Source organism: Vombatus ursinus, unplaced genomic scaffold (genome assembly GCF_900497805.2).
Source record: "Vombatus ursinus unplaced genomic scaffold, bare-nosed wombat genome assembly UNPS02014830.1, whole genome shotgun sequence".
In the NCBI taxonomy this organism is placed as follows: Eukaryota; Metazoa; Chordata; class Mammalia; order Diprotodontia; family Vombatidae; genus Vombatus; species Vombatus ursinus.
In genome coordinates this window covers 27,300,894-27,320,773 of record NW_020954608.1, presented here as the reverse complement: position 1 = coordinate 27,320,773, position 19,880 = coordinate 27,300,894, and the positions used below count along the sequence as shown (strand labels likewise).

Genomic DNA, 19,880 nt, shown 5'->3' with positions numbered 1-19,880 from the left:
GAAATTTGAGTGGAGGTGAGAATACTCTCATCTGGAGAAAATACGCTTTCAGAGTGACTAGCTTCATAGATGAGGTGGCACCTGGATTGAACCTTGAGGAAAGAGGATTCTGAAAAGCTGAGATCAAAGCTAGGAGGGACCCCAAATAGGACACAGCAGGTACTTGATGTTTATTGATTGGCTGCCCAAGGTAACATAAGTCAGCATCACAGGTGGGACTGGAACCCTCATCCTCTGATGCCAGAGCCAAGGTTCTTTCCACTGCAAGTTGTGAAAGATAGCAAGAATATGCAGAGGCAAGAAGGATGGCCTATTGGTTTCAGGGGAACTACTAATAATCCAAGTTGGATGGAACAGAGGGTGCATACTAGATTCTAAATTCTTCATTCCTATGTCCTTAGACTCACCTCCATCAAGTCACATCAAATGTTTTTAGGAAGTCTGTCAACAACAAAAAAAAAATTCTTGGAAACTTTCTAAAACACCTTTCGGATCAAATTTTTAAAATTTTACCATTTCAGAACTATGAAACCTTTGTATTTTAAGGCACTAAAATGTAACTGACTCAAGGGTAAATTTGCCAAGTCTGTAGACATTATCCCCACCCTAGAAAACTACAGCTACATCATGTCCTATGAATGAAATGGGGATATTCCTGAAAAAAGACATAATCAGTCTCTTACTTGTAGTCACATCACCTTAGATTTGTGAAATGTGCTATAGCTTACAAAGCATTTTCACATGTATATTTCCCTTGATTTTCATAATAATCCTGTGGCAATAAACAAGCCATTAGCAAGGCAGATAATGCAGGTGTCTTCACAGTGACCTCAGAGACATTAAAAGATCTTTCCTATTCCCTCAACCCCAATCCTCAAAAGCACTTTTATTGTCCTGCCCAAATAACTGAAATCCTCAATACCCTGGGTGAAGCATGATGCCATATAGCTCATCAGTCACCTAGAAAGGACCTGAAGGCATGGAACAACAGCTCAGCCTAAATGCCTAATTTGAGAGCAGGGAGAGGGTAAAGAATTGGAGGTGGTGGAAGCAAACATGAAGAATGTTGTTGTCCACTCATTTTCAGTTGTGTCTGGCTCTTCATGACCCTATTTGGGATTTTCTTGGCAAAGACACTGGTGCGGTTTGCCATTTCCTCCTCCAGCTCATTTGATGATGATGAAACTGAGGCAAATAGGGTTAAGTGATTTGCCCACGGTCCCACAGCTACTAAGTGTCTGAGGCCAGATCTGAACTCAGGAGGATCAGTCTTCCTGACATCAGGCTCAGTGTTCTATCCACTGTGCCACCTAGCTGCCCGAAGAATGTATTATAAAACAAACTTAATCCACAACCTGAACAGAATTACCTTTTAAGTTCAAACCATCTTTTTCTATGTGACAGACACAGTTGTATAGTTCAAGCATGTAGTAGATTTTTATTAAGCATAACTTTGGTTCTAAGAATTCCACCCTCATTTCTGTAATACTTTCAGTTAAAAACAATTATATAAGAGCAAATACAAAAAATATTAAATTATGAAATTATGAAAACAAACCCGTTAAGGCTCCCTTTATATATATTATATACACTCAAACAAGTCAAAGTTTTTTAGAATAGAAGAATAAAGTCATAGTGTAGCTTAGAAAGCAACACGAATTTGTTACCATGCTATCAAAGTGGGAGACAACAAAATTTTCAAATAAGAGGACAGAAAGACAGTTAAAATAAAACATTAGACCATTGCAAAATTAGAAAGTGGCTCAATAAACAGAACTGCTCAGAAGACTTCTACAAATTCTAACCAAGTTGTATAGCTTTTTTTATTTTAAGGGAGATTTTGCTTGCCATGTTTTAACTCAGATTTATAGGCTGGGCCTATCAGGATCCTAAGATGAACTCTAACTATATATTCTACTTGTTTTGTAACAACAAACCCTACTTTCACACTATATTTACAGGACTGTTTTGAAGCATTTTGTCTATTAGGCTGAAAACCACTCAGCACACCAGCTAGTGAGTCTGGGAGGAAAATGCCAATCCACTGTTACTCCTCCCCACCACCAGAGAAGAAGCAGCTTCAAGCAGACTATGATGGGATGACAAGGGATAGCATGATCCTTTTAAAGGGCTGTGCTGAGCAAGCAAAGCAGATGGGTATCTCTTCAATTTGAATAGCTCAAGATATTTACCACCAATGTAGGAATCTAAAGATCTAAGATCTTGCTGAGTAAGAGAGTTGTGGACTTATCCTAAATCCTGGTATTATAAATCACTCCATCAACCCGACACACAAAAGGAAGAAATCCTAGTCAATGTGAAATTGGAAATGTACTTTTGAGATGATCCATCACCATACTTCTTCTCAAAAGGAGTAGAGAAATGGGAGGAAAATCTCAGCCATCACCATTTCATTTTACAAAGACAAAACTAATAGGATAAAATAACATTTCTGCCTGATAATCACATTTGTATTCTGTAGCAATAATCCTCACTGATGAACTGGATAATCTATTTCAAATATAATTTCCTATAACATGTTCTCTATCTTTACGTTGTAACTTTACATATTTGTGCTATGCTGCTCACTTGAGGATTTGAAATCTGGTCCTACAAAATCCCCCAATGATGCCAACTGCCATTATAGTTTTCAAAGCCCTCAGATGGCTTCGAGGTTGAACTTTACATAAAGTCAGGCAAAAATAGTGTCTTGCCCAAAGAAGTCACTGGCTCTACATCCGAGACAGAGAACAATATTGAAACTACACTTTTCCCAATTTTCATCCAAAATGGGAGGCACTCCTGCACATGCAAGATAGAAAATACATTTGCATAAATATTTAGCTATTGTTTACAACTGGGAATTTACTTCTCAATAGTACTCTGGCTAGCAAGAAGAATCTTAGCAAGTCTCTCCCCTAATATTGGCTTTTCCTGAGAGGGAATTTAGTAGTCATTATTACTGAGACAGTGGTAATATGCTGCCTTCACAGGAAAAAAAAAACAGTAAAGGCATGTGTGATCATTAATCAAAAATTTTCCAAAGCTTCATTTCTAACATTCAAAATGTACAAATGCAAGAAAATCTTCTAAAGTAAGTCTCCTTGAGACCAGTTCATACTTGCATCACATTAAGCTAAAATATCTTGCTACAGAGCTCCCACTTAGGATTCTCCCCATGTGGCTAAGAGAAGACCAAAGTAATTAAAGGATCTTGACCTCTACTTATAACACTGAACTTGGGTCTACAGACTCCCAACATTTTGCCTAAACAAACGAGCTGGAAAAAACAAAAAAAGAAAATACTGAGAGGGACAACTATGCCATCAAACCATCAGGGAAAATGTCAAATACCCTTCTTTGGGTTGGAATGTTAACCAAATAATATACTGCTGCTCAAAAATAGAAATGACTAAAAAAAGGAAAAAAATTCCTACATAATCTATGTATTATGGTTTTACTAAAAGTGGATTCAGAGTTGAGATTTTAAAACTTCTTCACTGCTTCCTAATCCTATAATTTCAGGTCAACTAAGATACAACCTGTGCTGACCATTCAATACAAATGAACATTTTTTTCCACACTTAGGTGTTAAGATTTAACCCATGCTAAGATTTTCAGGCTTTCCAAACCAGAGTCACAGTCACGAAAAGTAACAGATAAGCACATTTTTGTGTAAGCTGAATTCTTTAAAAGATAACCAAGAGTTAGAAAAATAATATTTTTTAAAAGAAGAAAAAATAAAAGTACTATGTCCCCACTACAGTTAGGTTGGAAGAAACCAAGTAGTGCAACACTTAAGATACTCCAGTGTCCTCATCCTTTCTTTTGAGTCTCTGAAGACAAGTCTGTTATACCAACAATAAGCTGCTTATCTGCTGGTCAACATATTTCATTTGGCGAATCTGAACTGCAGCTATCATAGTCAATTTATCCCCCCCAGATTCAAGAAAAAATGATAAACAAAATAACCCCTTTTAAAAATTAAAACTTCTGCTGGCTGGCTTTTTCTCAAAAACAGATGTCTCTCCATGCTACTATTGGCTCAAGAGGAAGCAGCGCTGGAGATGATCCTACAGGAACATCCTCTCTGCAGCAAGGGGCTAGAGTCCAGCAAGTTTCTGCACAGTGTATGCCTAAGAATCCTGGACTTCCGCCATTTCTTGGCCTGTTCTTCTCAGGTTTCCTTTCACCTTCACAAATTCTGGGGCATTTTCCTGCTCCTCTTGAATCTTCTGCTTCTCAAGTTCAAGCTTAAATGAGAGTCACAAATAGAAAAAATATGATATTTAGAGCAACAAGTTTTTCAGAACACTCATCCCTTTCCATCAGTCACTACCCACCACCCATCAAACTCCAACTTTTCTCGCACTATCCTCTACTTTACCAAGATGAAAAGAAACAACTATGACCCCATTTTAGAGATCAAGTAATACTACTGACCAGTAATAACTAATATGTATATGCGCATCCAGATGAACACACACATTCTCCCTCAAACTGCTAGTTAAAAAAAAAAACACAATAGAGAATTATCCATGAACCAAATTGTTTGAAATCCCAGTTTACTGCCAAAAAAAAAAAAAAAAAGCTTTCCTCATTCATCCTTCCCAGAACAAAAACATACCAGGCAAAGAGAGATGTAGGGGAAAGAGTCCTAGAGGCCACAAGACTGACCCGCCTCTGGTTCTGCCATTTATTGATCTTATTTCCCTGGTCAAACCATTTAATCTCTCTCTGAGCCTGTAGTGCCTTCATTTGTAAAAAATAATTGCTTTCTCTCTTCCAATATAATTATGAGGGAAAATGTTTAGCAAATAAAAAGTACTATGGACAGTCCTTGTAAGTGAATCATTTTGCAGTCTAAAGTGATTTGTATGTAATGCAACGGGATGTGGAAAATGGGAGGGAGGTAGGAAGGGGGCCAAGCAAGGACACATGGGGATTGGGGACAGAGAAGTGAGAGAAAGAAGAGGAACACACAGAGGTCAGGGTCAGCCACATAGGGGCCTGGCCAGAACCAAGCAGAAAAACATGCGGGGGGGGAGGCCCGCAGACACCTGGGGCCAGACAAGGACAAAGACAGGAGAGGATGGGCAACACACGGGCTAGGGACAGATACTCAGTACCCAAGCTCAGACAAATGGAAGTCAGACATGAGGGTGGGTGGATGAAGCAGGGCAAAGGTCTCTTCTCTCAGCTCTGGAGGTCTCAAGCCAAGCCCCCACCCAGTGGCAGCAATGTCCATTCTGGGAGGTTTGTTTTTGTTTTTTGGTGGAGGGGTGGGAGGCAACAGAGAACCAACCTTTTGGCAGGAGTGGAGAGAGAGCATAGTACTGTAAAGTTAATGTAGGTGTTTTTTGGGAATGTGGATTTCTTTCAGAATTCTTTATGTAAGGTCAAATTTGCATAATACAAATTTACAGTCAAGCGAAAACTGTGAATGTATTTATATATACTGTCTGTAGATGTATGTTATTTTGTCCAAAGCCAAAGCAGCTGTATGTTTATATTGTCACTGGTGATATTTTTATCTGGAACCTATGATTCTTTAGTGTTGGGAAACTCCATACAAGGAAACTCACCCCACCAACAAAGATTGGTAACTTGGTCTTAAAAAAAACTGCCTGGGGCCTTGAGTCAGAATGTGAGTAAGACTGAATGTGAACTCAGGTCTTCCTGACTCCCAGGCTAGACACCTCCGTCCACTACTACACCACGTTGTTTCTCTATGTAAATGTCTAGTGTCCTATCTGAGAAGACTGAGCCTTGACTTGTGAGATGTATTTTCCCAAACTAATGGCAAATTCAGAAATAATTTCCAAAAAGAGTCTTCTCTTGTACCTTTGTCCCACAGCCACCCTCTTGCTTCTGGTGTTTTCCAAGAATACCCTTGATGACTTCCCCCTCACTTCTATCTCTGATTCCATATTCTTGTTCCTACATCACAGGCCTTTTCTTTACTTCACTGAGTTTCACTCCACTCATTTCCTTAACCGAACATATTTCTTCTATTCCAGAGCTCTTGTATGTTTGTCAGCTGAGCTCCAATTTTCTTCTGTCTCACCAAGCAGACACTATTTGCATCCCACCACTGCCCACTCACCTGCTCCAACTTTTGCTGCCGTTTCAGTAGTTCTATCTCTAAATCAGATTTCTTTTTTTGGGCTTCCTCTTCCTTCTGCTGCTTTATCACTTGGTCTCGTTTTCTCTTCTCCATCACTTTCTGTAGCTCTGGTTTATTCTGAGGTGCAAGACCCCTTCAAAGGCAAATACATTTCGAGTTTAATAAGAACACCATTTTTTTTTTTAAAGATCCACAGTTAACCAAAGCCATCCACGGCAGTGCCAGAGGAGTACAGTGGTGAGAAAGCCTGACATTCCAACCCAATTGGTGAATAACCAGAAGATATGGGTGCAAGTCCTATCTCTGCCATTCACTCCTTGTGTGACCTTGACCTTTCCTCCAGGCTTCAGTTTCTTCATTTGCAAAATGAATTAGTTGGTTTAGATCAGGGTTCTGAACAATTTTTGTGTCATGGACCGCCCTCAGCAGTCTGGTGAAGCCTACGCACCCCTTCTCAGAAAAAATGTTTTAAAATTCATAAATATAGAGAATTACAAAGGAAACTAATAATGTTGAGATAAAAATTTAACAGTTCCCCCAACCAAGTCCAAAGACTACTTGAAATCTATTCATGAACCTCCTTGATGGTTCACAGACACCAGTTTAAGAATCTCTGGTCTAGGGGCAGCTAGGTGGTGCACTGGACAGAGCATCAGCCCTCAAGTCAGGAGGACCTGAGTTCAAATGCGATCTCAGATCAAACACTTTTCACTTACTAGCTGTGTGACCCTGGGCAAGTCACTTAACCCCAAATGCCTAAAAAAAAAAAAACTCTGGTCTAGATTAGATTATCTTTTGAGATCTTTCCAGCTCTAAAATCCTATGGTGCTCACCTGTCAACTAATAATACCTTTCTTTAGCTCAGCAAAATTGATTCACAAGGTGGGAGCCTAGGAAGGATCAGCACCTCTCCCTTATGACTGCACAAAACCAACTCAGAGCCAGATAGAACTTAGATATTATTTATTGCAAAAGTTCTTAACCTCTGGTCAATGAACTCTAAAAGTAATCAGATAAATGAATTTCAATATAATGATTGGTTTCTTTTGTAATTCTGTCTGTTTAATTTTATCCATTTACAAACATTCTGAGAAGGGGCCCACAGTCTTCCCAACCTTGCCAAGGGGGTCCATGGCACAAAAAAGGTTCAGAGGACCTAGTGTGACCCACTTCCTTCCTTTCCCAAATGAGGAAACAAAAGATCAGTGAAGTTAAATGATTTGCCTAAAGTCATAAAGTGCCAGAGCAGGGAGTTGAGTCTAGATCTTCTATCTCTTCCTTGTGTGCTCTTTTCATAGGAACAAGGATTTAGAGCTGGAAGCAGCTTCAGTGATGATAAAAACACCTTCACTTTATAGATGAGGAAAGAATTTTGTCCAAAGTAACACAATTAGTGAGTGTAGCAGAGCCAAGATTCAAATCTAGAATCCTTTGACACTAAATCCTTATACTACACCATACTACACAGCTTTAGAAAATATTAAATGACATGACTAAAAATAAAATGAGAGAAAAATTCAGGGGCATCTGGTAGGAAAAAATAACAGGATTGGTCAGTCTCAAACCTCTAAGCTTTAGTATAGAAGTTAAGTAATCATTTTCTTATGGGGGGAAATAGGTTGTCTTAATTGTTTTACAGGGGTGGGGAACCTGTGGCCTCAAGGCCACATATGGCCCACTAGGTCCTCCGATGAGGCCTTTTGACTGAGTCCAAGTTTTAGAGAACAAATCCTTTTATTAAGGGGATTTGTTCTGTGGAGATTGGATTCAGTCAAAGTGCTGCACTTGAGGACCTAGAGGGCCATATGTGGCTTTGAGGCCACAGGTTCCCCACCCCGGTAGAAGCTTAAAAATACACATACCCTCAAAAATCAAGAAAATCCATAAAAATGCAGGTAGGAGAGGAATGTATATAATCATTAAGACAAAATTAGAAACAGAAATCCACTATCAAAGAATACAGTGTAGCATGTTCATTTATCACTCATTTTCTTCCTATATGAAATGGACACATCTCCCAGTGACTCACTGAAACCCTAAGTTTGTTCCCTGTACTCCTTTTCAGTCTTCGATTTAATTCAAGTCAACAAAACATATTAAATACCTACACACAAGGCACTGTCTCAGGCACAGAAAGACAAAAATGAAATAGTCTTTGCCTTCAACATTAAACACTATAACTAAGTCATACAAAGTAATTTTAGGAAATACACATAACTTGGGTGGGGGTAGGGTATTAAAAATCAGGAAGGGCAGCTAGGTGGCGTAGTGTATAGAGCACCGGCCCTGAAGTCAGGAGGACCTGAGTTCAAATCTGGCCTCAGACCAAACACTTGACACGTAATAGCTGTGTGACCCTGGGCAAGTCACTTAACCCCAACAGCCAAAAAAAAAAAAAAATCAGGAAAGGCCTCCTGTAGTATTTCTAAGTATTGCTTATGTGTAGCATCATCAACTTATAAACTAGTGTAAAATTCCAAGGATGAAGGGTAGTTTATTAAAAATCAGGTAACAAAAATGGAGTGATCCCGGTATGGGCATCAAACAATATCATTAGTCTTGATAACTGAAATACGTGTTGATCACATGTCCATAGTATCTTGCTCATTTAAAAAAGGGAAAAAAGTAAAGGAATCATAGGTTCATGCTTTAAAGTTTTTTTATGGCTCAGTCACCTCAACATAGGCTGCCTATATTTTATGGATCAAAGTGCTGACAGATCAAAGTATAGTAATATTATTTTTAAAATTTATGAAATGACTGCCAAATTATTTTTAGTAAGTACCCCAACTTAATGACTGGGTTTATAATTAATAATATAGTAATATAATTAGTGATATTACTAACTACTTCAAATTTTTAGAGCTAAGGAATTTAACTGCCTGCATTATTTAAAATTTAGGGTTCATTTTCCTATTCTACTAGACTAATATACTTCTACAATTATCAAATTTATCCATTAAATAGACCCAGGGATCCACAAAGTTGACATTCTCCTCCATATAGGAAGTTTAAATATTATGTAGTATTCAATTTCTGCTTAAAGTTTTTATGTAATAGCAAAAGTAATATAAAATATTTATTAACAAAATGCTCAGAAAAATGGTGCTCATACAATATTTGAAATATACTAAAAGTTGTAAGATTTTAATTAATATTTTATTACAATGAATTGCTTTTAATTTTCTGTGCATGCAGAGGAAAAGTCTAAAGATCTGCATTTTGATTCTGGAAATCAGAGAGCCTGCGAGTTTATAAACTATGGCCTTGGCAAAATGAAGGAAAATCCATCCTTCTTAGATTACTTTAACAAGGGTATGGATTGCTGGGTGGGGGAAGGAAAAGCAATATTTCTGAAAATTAAAGTTAAGGGGAAAAAAGTTTTAATAAATAAATAAATAAATAAATGTTTTCTTAAAGTATAGGTAAAAGGCAATCATTAGTACTGCTATTATCCAAGTATGAAAGGAGCCAACATAGGAAAACAAATAGCTATACCAGTTGCTTCAGAAACAACTGAAAATGTAAAAAAATAATAAATTCAGTGTGATTCTAGATGCTGGAAATTGTGGTGGCAGTATATTCATTTCAGAAAATTAAATAGCTTCAAGCCTTTTTTCTGAAGGCAACTCTTCCACGGTCCTTGAATAATTCAGGGCAGAAAGAAAATAGCCAAGATGGAATAGAGGACTGAGCACAGAGGCTACAGGCAAGGAAGCTTCTTTCAAAGGTCATCATCAAATATACACAAAAGAACTTCAGTGGATGCATACTTTAATATGTATTATGGTAAATTTTATTAATAGTATAAATTAATGTAAATTTTCTTTTAACTTCCATAGACAAATACAGGTAATTCACATATATAAATAAGAGCATAAGCAAGGTAAAATGAGCATGGAAAAGAAACAAAACACTGAATGTTTGTATATTTTGTCTATAAACTTTTGATTATTTTCTGATAATTCTAGCTCTTAATACATGTATTATTGGCTTTAACACAATGCTAACTTTATCCTTTTTGTGTCTACAAAGCCATTTATTGCTGTGATTGTTGTCTCACTACAATCAAGACTGATTTCTTTTGGTTCTGCTTTATTTATACATCACTTTTTGTGTATCTTCCCATATTTCTTCAAATTCTTCATTTTAATTATTTTTTGTGGTCCAATATAGTGACTTAATTTGTTTAGTCATGTCCCAAACTCTAGAAATCTAGTTTGTCTCAAGGTTTCTGCTATGGGGGAAAAAACAGTGCTGTCCTATCTATAATCCTTAAATAGTGTGACCACTTGGACAAAGAGTATAACAATTAAAAAATTCTTATTGCCTAACTTCATACTGATTTTGTTAAAAGTTTGGAACAATTCTCAGCTCCTTCAAAAGGATAACAGGGTGCCTATTGATGATGTAGAACTTTAATATTAACCCAAAGTACCCTTATTTCTGACTGTGAAAGACATTCAATTTCCAATATTCTTGCCCTAGTCTGACTTCTTCTAGGCTTAAGATATTAAGAGATGTTCAGTTCTTTAATGGAGATTTCTTAATCTTTGATTTTGCTGATTTGATTTGCAACTGTGCAAAATGGTATGGTTGTTCCAATTTGTACGGACTCCACATTGGGTAAAAAATCCATTAAGACAATATGGGCTTGAATCTCAAAGGGCATGAATGAGTAGATAAATGGATAATCAATAGAAACAGAGAAAATAACCACATTAATAAAGTGGCATAATAACCCCTTAAGTACTGACATATAATATGCTTGGATACAAGAGTAAATGCTTCTGTCCTGCATTGCTTATCAATTTTCATCCATCAAGTTAGATATTATTTTCTGGTTTTGATATAAAATACCTATGAAACCTTTTTCAGGTATATATACATACCAGTGTGAAAATTAGAGCTTGCTTCCTTCCAGTTCTAAAAGATGATTACTATGATGATGATAATATATACATATAAATATATACTTTCTGCTATTTAGTATTTTATTCTCCCCAATTACACATAAAACAAGTTTTAACAACCGTTTTTAAAATTTTGAGTTCCAAACTCTCTCCCTCTGTTCCCATCCCCTCGTTGAGAAGGCAAGCAATTTGATATAGGTTACACATTTTGTGTAGTCACACAAAATATATTTCCATATTACTCATGTTACAGAAGAAAACAAGAAAAATAAAGAAAGTTTTAAAAAAAAAAAAGTATCCTTCAATCTGTATCCAGACTCCATCAGTTCTTTCTCTGAGGATGGATAGCATTTTTTCACAAGTCCTTCAGAGTGGTCTTGGATCACTGTATTGTGGAGAACAGCTAAGTCATTTACAGTTGATCATAATATATATACTTAAAGACAAAAAGAATTTACCTGTTACATACTGAAAAATGCTTTTTGGAAGTATAGATGGCCAAATATATGTCATGTCACTTTTATACATGCCATTCAGTTCACTCATAGGAAAAAATGTCTCCAGAACATTAAACTAGTGGATGAACAATCTACATGTGCTAAATCAAATCATTCTCACTATTTTTTTCCTCTGCTAAAAAATGCTAATACTTTTCCAAAATGGAAAAAAAGTACACAGATACAAGTTTTTCAGAGTCAGTTAAATACTGAACCCTCTATTTTACACACACACACAATCATCTCTGGATATTATCTCATTTGATCGTCATAACCCTTCAATGTGGATGCTATTATTATCCCTATTTTGTAGATAAGGAAACTGCTGCCAACAGAGGTTAAGTGACTAGTCCAGAGTCACACAGTTAGTGCATGTCTGAGGCTAGATTTGAACTCAGGTCTTCCCAACTGCAGGCCCAGTGCTCTATCCACTGTGCCCCCTAGAAGTCTCTGAAAAACAAAACACAAATGGACACAGCCAGTGTTCTTTGGGAGAGGAAGCCTCTGGAAACCTGCCTATCTAGTATTCCACTGAAAACATTCTGTCTGACAGATTGCCCATTATGAACCAGACGAAGGACATAGTCTCCTGACCCACATTAAACTGTAACCAGATCACAAATTCAACGAATTGATCCAAAACTTGGCTGGGACTTAGAAGATACAACAAACTAGTATACCTTTAACATCAAATATGACTTCCCTGAGTTTAATAATCACATAAAATTGAGACTGCTTACTATCAGCAGATGCTATGATATCTAAGTTTATTAATAACTACCTTAAGGAACATAGTTTCTAGAAACCATCTGAGTTTTGAAGAGAGGAGAGAAACACCCTTCTTACTCAGACGAAGAACCTGAAAACTCCACAAAATAATGAAAACAAGGACAACCAGGTAATTTTTAGACAAGAGGAACCAGTTTGGCTGAACGGGTCAAGATTCTGAAATAAATTACTAGTAATGTCACTCCCTCTCTCTGGGTCTGTTTTCTTATCTATAAAATGAGTACCCTGGACTGAATTATCTTATCTCCTTGGTCTCTTCCAGCACTAAATCCTATAATTCTATGACTTTCAGCCAAATTGGCATCAGTCAGACCCAGGCAAAAACAAAACAAAACAAAACAAAAAACCCTATTAGGAACTACCAGGTAATGACATATAAGGAATGGGGAAATATTTGCACCCTTTCAACAGTTTTGAGAAACAGGAGTCAAGCTAGTGAGTGATAAGTAAACTAGAGACAGAAGCAAAGGTGGGAAGGAAGAGGCAGATGCAAGAGCAAGTTTTAGAGATTAGGCTTATCATACAAAAGGTGTATATACTTAGGAGTAAACTTTCATTTGTGTGATTTTCTGTGTACATTCATACTTGTAAACAGCCTGGCTCTAAGTGCTTTTGGAAGATGGGTGATAATTTGATACCTCTCTCAAAGAACACTGGCTGTGTCCATTTGTGTTTGATTTTTCAAAGCTATCTAGGGGGCACAGCGGATAAAGCACTGGGCCTGGAGTCAAGAAGACCTGAATTCAAATCTGGCCTCAGACATGCACTAATTATGTGATTCTGGACTAGTTACTTAACCTCTGTGGCAGCTTCCTTATCTACAAAATAGGGCTACTAATAGCAACCATATTGAAGGGTTATTATGAGGATCAAACGAGATAATAATTGTAAAGTGCTTAGCATAGTACCTGGCACACAGTAAGCACTATACAAATGTTAGCTATTATCATCATCATCATCATCATCATCATCATCATTATTCTGTTTTTGCCTTGATTTATGTCAACTTTAAGTGATTCTACTTTTTTTTTTCTTTTCAGTGTGAGCTAGGACTACTAGCAAGAGAAACCTAAGGATTAGTAAGATTGCCTCCATAATCCTGTTAGACTTTTTAGAAACTGATATCTTTCTTGCAGTTTTAAAGACAAATAATTCTGGTAGCTGAATCCAAATCTCAGATTTTCAAGTTAAGTCCCACCTCAGACAACTGCTAGATATAGGATTCTAAACAATTCACTCAGCACCACCCAGACTTTGTTTCCTTATCTGTAAAACAAGGATAATAATACCTATAGTTACTACCTCATAGGCTTGTTTTGTTACAAATAAGAAAATGGATATAAAGTACTTTTCAAACCTTAAAGTACTGCATAAATATAAATTATATTTATTCTAAAACTTCTGAGTCTAAGTCAAAAGGAAATGGAATATTTATGTTCAAAAGGGATTCCATTCAACATAATTCTGAAGAAGAGAACTGCTCAGATGGGACTAGGAAAGCCCTGAAACTTGTGGTTTGTGCCATTAAACACACCATTATGCATTTAAAAATTATAAGTTCGAGTTGTTTAACTGTTTTAAAAACTATATTCCATTAATCTGAATAGTTTTCAGGTAAGCATGTTGGTTGGTTGTTGTGGTCCTTTGTTCTGGAAGAGAACCAAAATGACATCACTATGTTGGAGTCAAGTTACAGTGTGTCTGACTGTGACTGATCAAACCAATACAAGCTCGGAAGGCTCTCAACATTTGGAGAGGAGATGCTTTTAAATTTGCATCTCACCTTTCTTTTGAGCTATTGCTATTCTGTTTCACTCATAGAGCACAGCACCTTCTTTGAGGCAGGCATGCCATGCTGAGCATCTCTCATGTCACACATTCTATTCCAAGAATGTCCTTATATAGCTTCTTCTGACCTTTATATGAGCAAATGTGAGCAAATGAAAGTTTGTCATTCAAACAATGTGGCCAATCCATCTGAGTTGCACTCTCTGCAGCAGAGTTTGAATGCTTGCAAATCAGTTTGAGAAAGGACCTCAGTGTCTGGCACCTTACCTTACCAGGTGATCTTCAGAATCTTCCTAGAGACAATTCGAATGGAAGCAGTTCAGTTTCCTGGCACAGCACTGGTATATTGTCCAGGTTTCACAAGCATACAACAATGAGATCCACACAATGGCTCTGTGGACCTTCAGTTTGGCAGGCAGTCTAATAAATCTTCTTTCCCATACCTTCCTTTGGAGCCTCCCAAACACTGAACTAAATCTGGTAATGTGTCTATCAGCCTCATCATCTATGTGTACATTTCTGGAAAGTACACTGCCAAGATAAGTGAACTGAGGCACAGTATTCAAAAATTCTCCATTTACTGTAATTGATGGTTCCATGTATGGATGGTATAGCACTGGCTAGTGAAGAACCTTGTTTTCTTGGTGTTAACTGTTAGGCCAAAATTAGCACAAGTGGCAGAGAATCGATCTGTACTTTGTTGCATCTCAGCTTCACAGGATGCACTGAGTCCACAATGATACGTGAACAAAAAAGCATTCACCAACTCTTCCTCCACTTTATAGCCTTTTCAAGTTAAATAACTTCCCATTTGTGTGGCAGCTGACCTAGATGTCGTGTTCATCCTCACTGAAGGTGTCTGACAATATTGCTGAGAACACAGGAGCAAGTACACAGCCTTACTTCACTCCAGTTGACTGGAAAAGTGTAAGAGCATCATCCATTATCCAGAACCCAGGCAAGCATTTCATCATGAAATTAACATACAATACTGATCAACTTCTCTGGACAACCAAGTTTTGACATTTTTTTTTACAAGCCCTCATGACTGACAGTATCATAGGCATTGGTCAGATTGATGAACATCGTGTATAGACCTCTGTTCTGCTGCTGGCATTTCTCCTGTAGCTGCTGGACAGCAAATACCTACTGACTGTTCCCTCAGCCTTTTCTGAAATCACACTGGCTTGCAGGTAGATGACTATCTTCCAAGTGAAGGATCAGCCTTTTAAGGAGAACTCTGGCAAGAATCTTACCAGCAATGACTAAGAGAGAGACCCCACCCCTCCACCAGTCCATGATTGTCACAGGACAATCTATTTCCTTTACCTACAGAGATGGACAACGGAGGCATCCTTGAATTCCTGAGGGGATAACCTCTTGCCATATAACCTGGAAAATTTCAGTCAGCTTTTATATGAGCAATGGACCCCCCACCTTGTAAATCTCAGCTGGAATAGAATCAGCACCAGGCGCTTTGCCACAGGAGAGGAGCCTAATGGCATTCAAAACCTCGTCTTCAGTTGGAAAAGGTTATATGCAAGAGGAGGTTACTACCACTTCAAATCAGTATCTCCACTACTGAATATCAGGCATTCAGCTACAAGAACTTAACAGAACTTAAACATACAAATTTGATTTGATTAAAAATCATAGAATTTTGCAGTTGTGAGGGTCCTCACAGGTCACCTAGTCCAATTTCTAATCAAATTATGCATTCCTTCTATAACCTCCCTGAAAAATAATCATCCAGTCTCTATTTTAAGACCTACAGTGACTGGGAAACTCCTTGTTTTAGTCTTAGAAGGCAGAAGTTTACATCTTTGGACTTTAATTGTCAAAAAGTTTTGATATACTGATTCACAATCTCAATCTCTCTTTCATTCTAGATTTGCCCTATAAAATCCAGCAAAACAAGTCTAACCCTTCTTCTACATAAAGACCCTTCAGATATTTTAAGACAGAAATACCATGTCCTGGGGGCAGCTAGGTGGCACAGTGGATAAAGCACAAGCCCTGGGGTCAGGGGGACCCGAGTTCAAATTCAGCCTCAGACACTTGACACTTATTAGCTGTGTGACCCTGGGCAAGTCATTTAACCCCGATTGCCTAGCCAAAAAAAAAAAAAAAAAGATGATATTATTAGGGGCAGCTAGGTGGCACAGTGGATAGAGCACTGGCCCTGGAGTCAGGAGGACCTGAGTTTAAGTCTGGCCTCAGACACATAATACTTCCTAGCTGTATGACTCTGGGCAAGTCACTTAACCCCAATTGCCTTACTTTAAAAAAAAAAAAAAAAAAAAGATATATCATGTCCTAATCTTCACTGCCCTCCCCATCCCACCCCCTGTCAAGTTTTTTCTTCTCCAGGTTAAGCATCCTCTGATTCCCATATGGCAATGGTCTCCAGAAGGGGGTTCCTAGGGGACCATGGCCTGATCCCAAGAGATGGCATTCTCAAGAGAAGAATGGGATGGGGCTCTGATGCAGATTAACTAGGAAAGCCCTATTGAATATGGTTTGTGCCATTAAATGCATTATCACATATTTAAAAGTATCTTGGGAACCATGGCCTGGCCCCAATGTATGTGTGATTCATCAAAGAGAGGGTGGGAATATCACATTGTGCCCTCAGTATTATAACTAATCAATAGCCAACAGTGGAACTTCTCTCTACCAGAACTACTACCCTTATAACCTAGCACTTGGCCCTTCCCTCTGCTATGCCAACTTCCCTGGGGCCTTCTGAACTTAAAATCATCCCCTTCGGGAACTTATAACTTAGGGAAGTTACTACACAGAGAGCACTGGGAGAATCTGCATCCTTCCCCCATCACTCCAGGGCTGCAGTGGCCACACCTTGAAGGGCATGATCTGGAGCCGAGACTGGTGAATAAGAGCCCCACCTTTCCCATTCTCATTTTGGGCGAGACAGAGTGATTCATAAAGAATGACAGGCATGGAAGGATTATAATATGGACCTCAGTTATTATTATATCATCTTTCCTCCCCCCCAAATCAATCCTTTTCAAAACTTCCCTATTACTATGCAGGGTATCGTCATTTTTCTAGTTTCCCAGCTCACCTTTCACTTCTCATTTCCCCTTCATCTCACATCCATATACTCAACAACTGCCAGCTCTTATCACTTCTACCTCCACATCTCTCCCATTTGACCCGTTTTCCCTCACACAGCCACTACCCTAGATCAGCCCCTTATCAACTCTCACCTGGACTTTCCCAAAAGCCTTCTACTTGGCCTCCCTGCTGCAAGTCTTTCCCCATTCTAATCTGACCTGTACACAGATGCCGAAGTGACATTCCTCAAGTAAAGCTCTGATGGTGTTACTGCCCTACTCAGTAAACACCTGTGGTTCTCTATTGCTTCAAAAACAAACACTATTCATCTTTATCTCATCCTTTCTTAACTTCTATCTTTGTTGAAGTTTTAAAACATACACAATTAATATAGTAGTACATGAGTACAAGTATGTAATTTATAAATAAGTAAATATGCACAGATGGGGGACACATGCTCACTTTTTATTGATCAGGTGAAAATGGAAATAATGTTTTACTAACAGGTACAAAATCAAAAAAGTTTTGTCCTCCGGAATGATTTTTAATCCTTTCACCATTGCCCTAATCTAGTTTTGCTTCAATCTGTCAACAGTCCTTCCTAAAATATGGTACCCTGAGCTGGACATAATGCTCTAGATGTGGTCTGACCACAACAACATAAACAGGACTATCACTTCCTTCACTCTGATATTATATTCCTTTTAATGTAGTCTCAGGTCACATTAGTGTTTTAACTGCCTTGTCACATTTGCTCACTCATATTGATCTTGCAGTTCATGGAAGAACCCAGAGGTCTTTTGCATGAGAATTACTTTCTAGCTTCATGTTCCTCCATCCTGTACTTATGCAGTTGATTTTTCTTAAATTCAAGCACAGGGTTTTACATTTATCCCTATTAAATCTCAATGTGTTAGCTTCAGCCTGCCATTCTAGCCTGCTGAAATCTGTTTGGAGTCTGATTTGGCCATAGATGGTATCACCTATCTACACCTCTCACCCAGGGTTGGCAACCATAACACCTAAACTATCTTCCAACGTACTGACTAAAAAATTTAACTGAATAAGGCCAAGAACAGATCCCTGAACACCCCACTAGAAATTTCTCTATAGGTAAACCCAGATCACTATTCTTTAGGACTAGTCAGATATCTGTAATTTTTCTATATGATTTATGACTAGAGGAGTCTATATGTGTATAGCTCTATATAATTCATAAAGCATATGTCATGTCTACCTCATAGTATCTTCTCTCAAAATACAAAAGCATATTAGCATTAGACAATACAAAATACACCAATAAGAAAAAGCATTTATTAAACATCTTGTGGTAAAAACAGTATTTTAACTCATCCTCCCATGCAGGCAAATTTTCACTCTAGTTTTCCCTTAAAAGGTTGCGAGCCATTCCTCCAGACTTTGCTGGCTATCTCCCGAATACAAAGCAGAAGAGCGGGAGGGAGAGGGAAAAGGAGTGGGAAGGAGATCAGCAAAGTTTGACTGGTATATCATGAAGGAAAGGCAGGCCCCATCAGGCAAGGGTTAAATCAAGTGAATGGACTCAATGTGTACTCAATGCCTGTCCTTGTACAATATCCATCATCTATAATGCCTAAGTAAATCTTCTTTTGTCAATAACTGTTGACAGCTTACAAGTGTCTCATTTTATTCTTTTATCAAAGTACTAGGAGACTGGCCTGAGTCAGACCAAGACATACTTGCTGTGCAAAGTACTATGTTAAGCATCTGAGAAATTAAAAACAAAATAAAAACAAAAAACCAAACAAACAACCTCATCTCATTTATGGCCAAAAAAGAAAAGAAATAAAAAAGAAAAATGTGGCCCATAAATGGCTTATATTTAAACAGCTTAAAATTATTTATTTTCCTAAACTAGCATAAATTATGGGCCTATATCCACGCATTTTATAACAGCTTTCTTAAATGTAAAATTAACAGTTCTTTGGCAAACAAACCTCACTACCCACCCACCTACAGAGCCCAAAAATCTTGGGCAATAGGTTTATATGCCGATTTCTTAACCTCTTATGAAATACAGAAGAGGAAATCATAATTTTTTTATGGTGGGAAAGTACCTCACATCTCTAAAAGAAACTCCCTATTTGAGTTTTCACACATCTTTATGAGGTTTATATATCTCTCCTTCATCCTTTAGGATTCCCCAATTAAAACCTTTTGTCCTAACATTTAAAATCTTCAGGGTCAGAAGAGGATCCTAGAATAACTGAAAAACTGATCAGTGACAGTAGTAGCACCTGTAAAACAAATCACCAGTATGATTTCAGAGAGAGGTGTTACAAGATAAGGAGAGTGTTTGTAAGAATACTGAAGATTACAATAGGATGAAATCATATATTGAGTATGTATAAAAATGTACATAAATGTGTATTCATGTTCCTTTGGTATCTTTGAACTTCAGCACATAGAATTTACCATTAAATCCAATGTGGTGAGTCAGGAGCAAATGTGGGACAGTTTGAGTTAACTCTGACCACAGGTGGAATGAACTGGGACTTTAGAGCTTTGGCAGGAAGCTCCCAGAGACTCCAAAGAACAGCAGAAGCAGGACTTTAACCCAGATACCTAGGATCTTCCTTTACCCAAAGAAAGAACTGGGAGAAAACACACACACACACACACACACACACACACACACACACACACACA

At 37.9% G+C, this 19,880-nt stretch overlaps 1 protein-coding gene across 6 annotated transcripts in view; it reads right to left on the bottom strand.

The window, feature by feature from the left end:
• Positions 1-1,798: 1,798 nt before the first annotated feature.
• FAM107B (family with sequence similarity 107 member B) overlaps positions 1,799-19,880 on the bottom strand; it is a 313,216-nt gene continuing 295,134 nt past the window's right edge. For all 6 annotated transcript variants that reach the window (XM_027838744.1, XM_027838749.1, XM_027838746.1 and 3 more), the window contains 2 exons: positions 6,107-6,260; positions 1,799-4,253 (listed from right to left, as the gene is read on the bottom strand). In XM_027838744.1, coding sequence (XP_027694545.1) covers positions 4,137-4,253; positions 6,107-6,260 — 271 coding nt within the window. In that variant the 3' untranslated portion in view covers positions 1,799-4,136. The remainder of the gene's footprint in view (positions 4,254-6,106; positions 6,261-19,880) is intronic.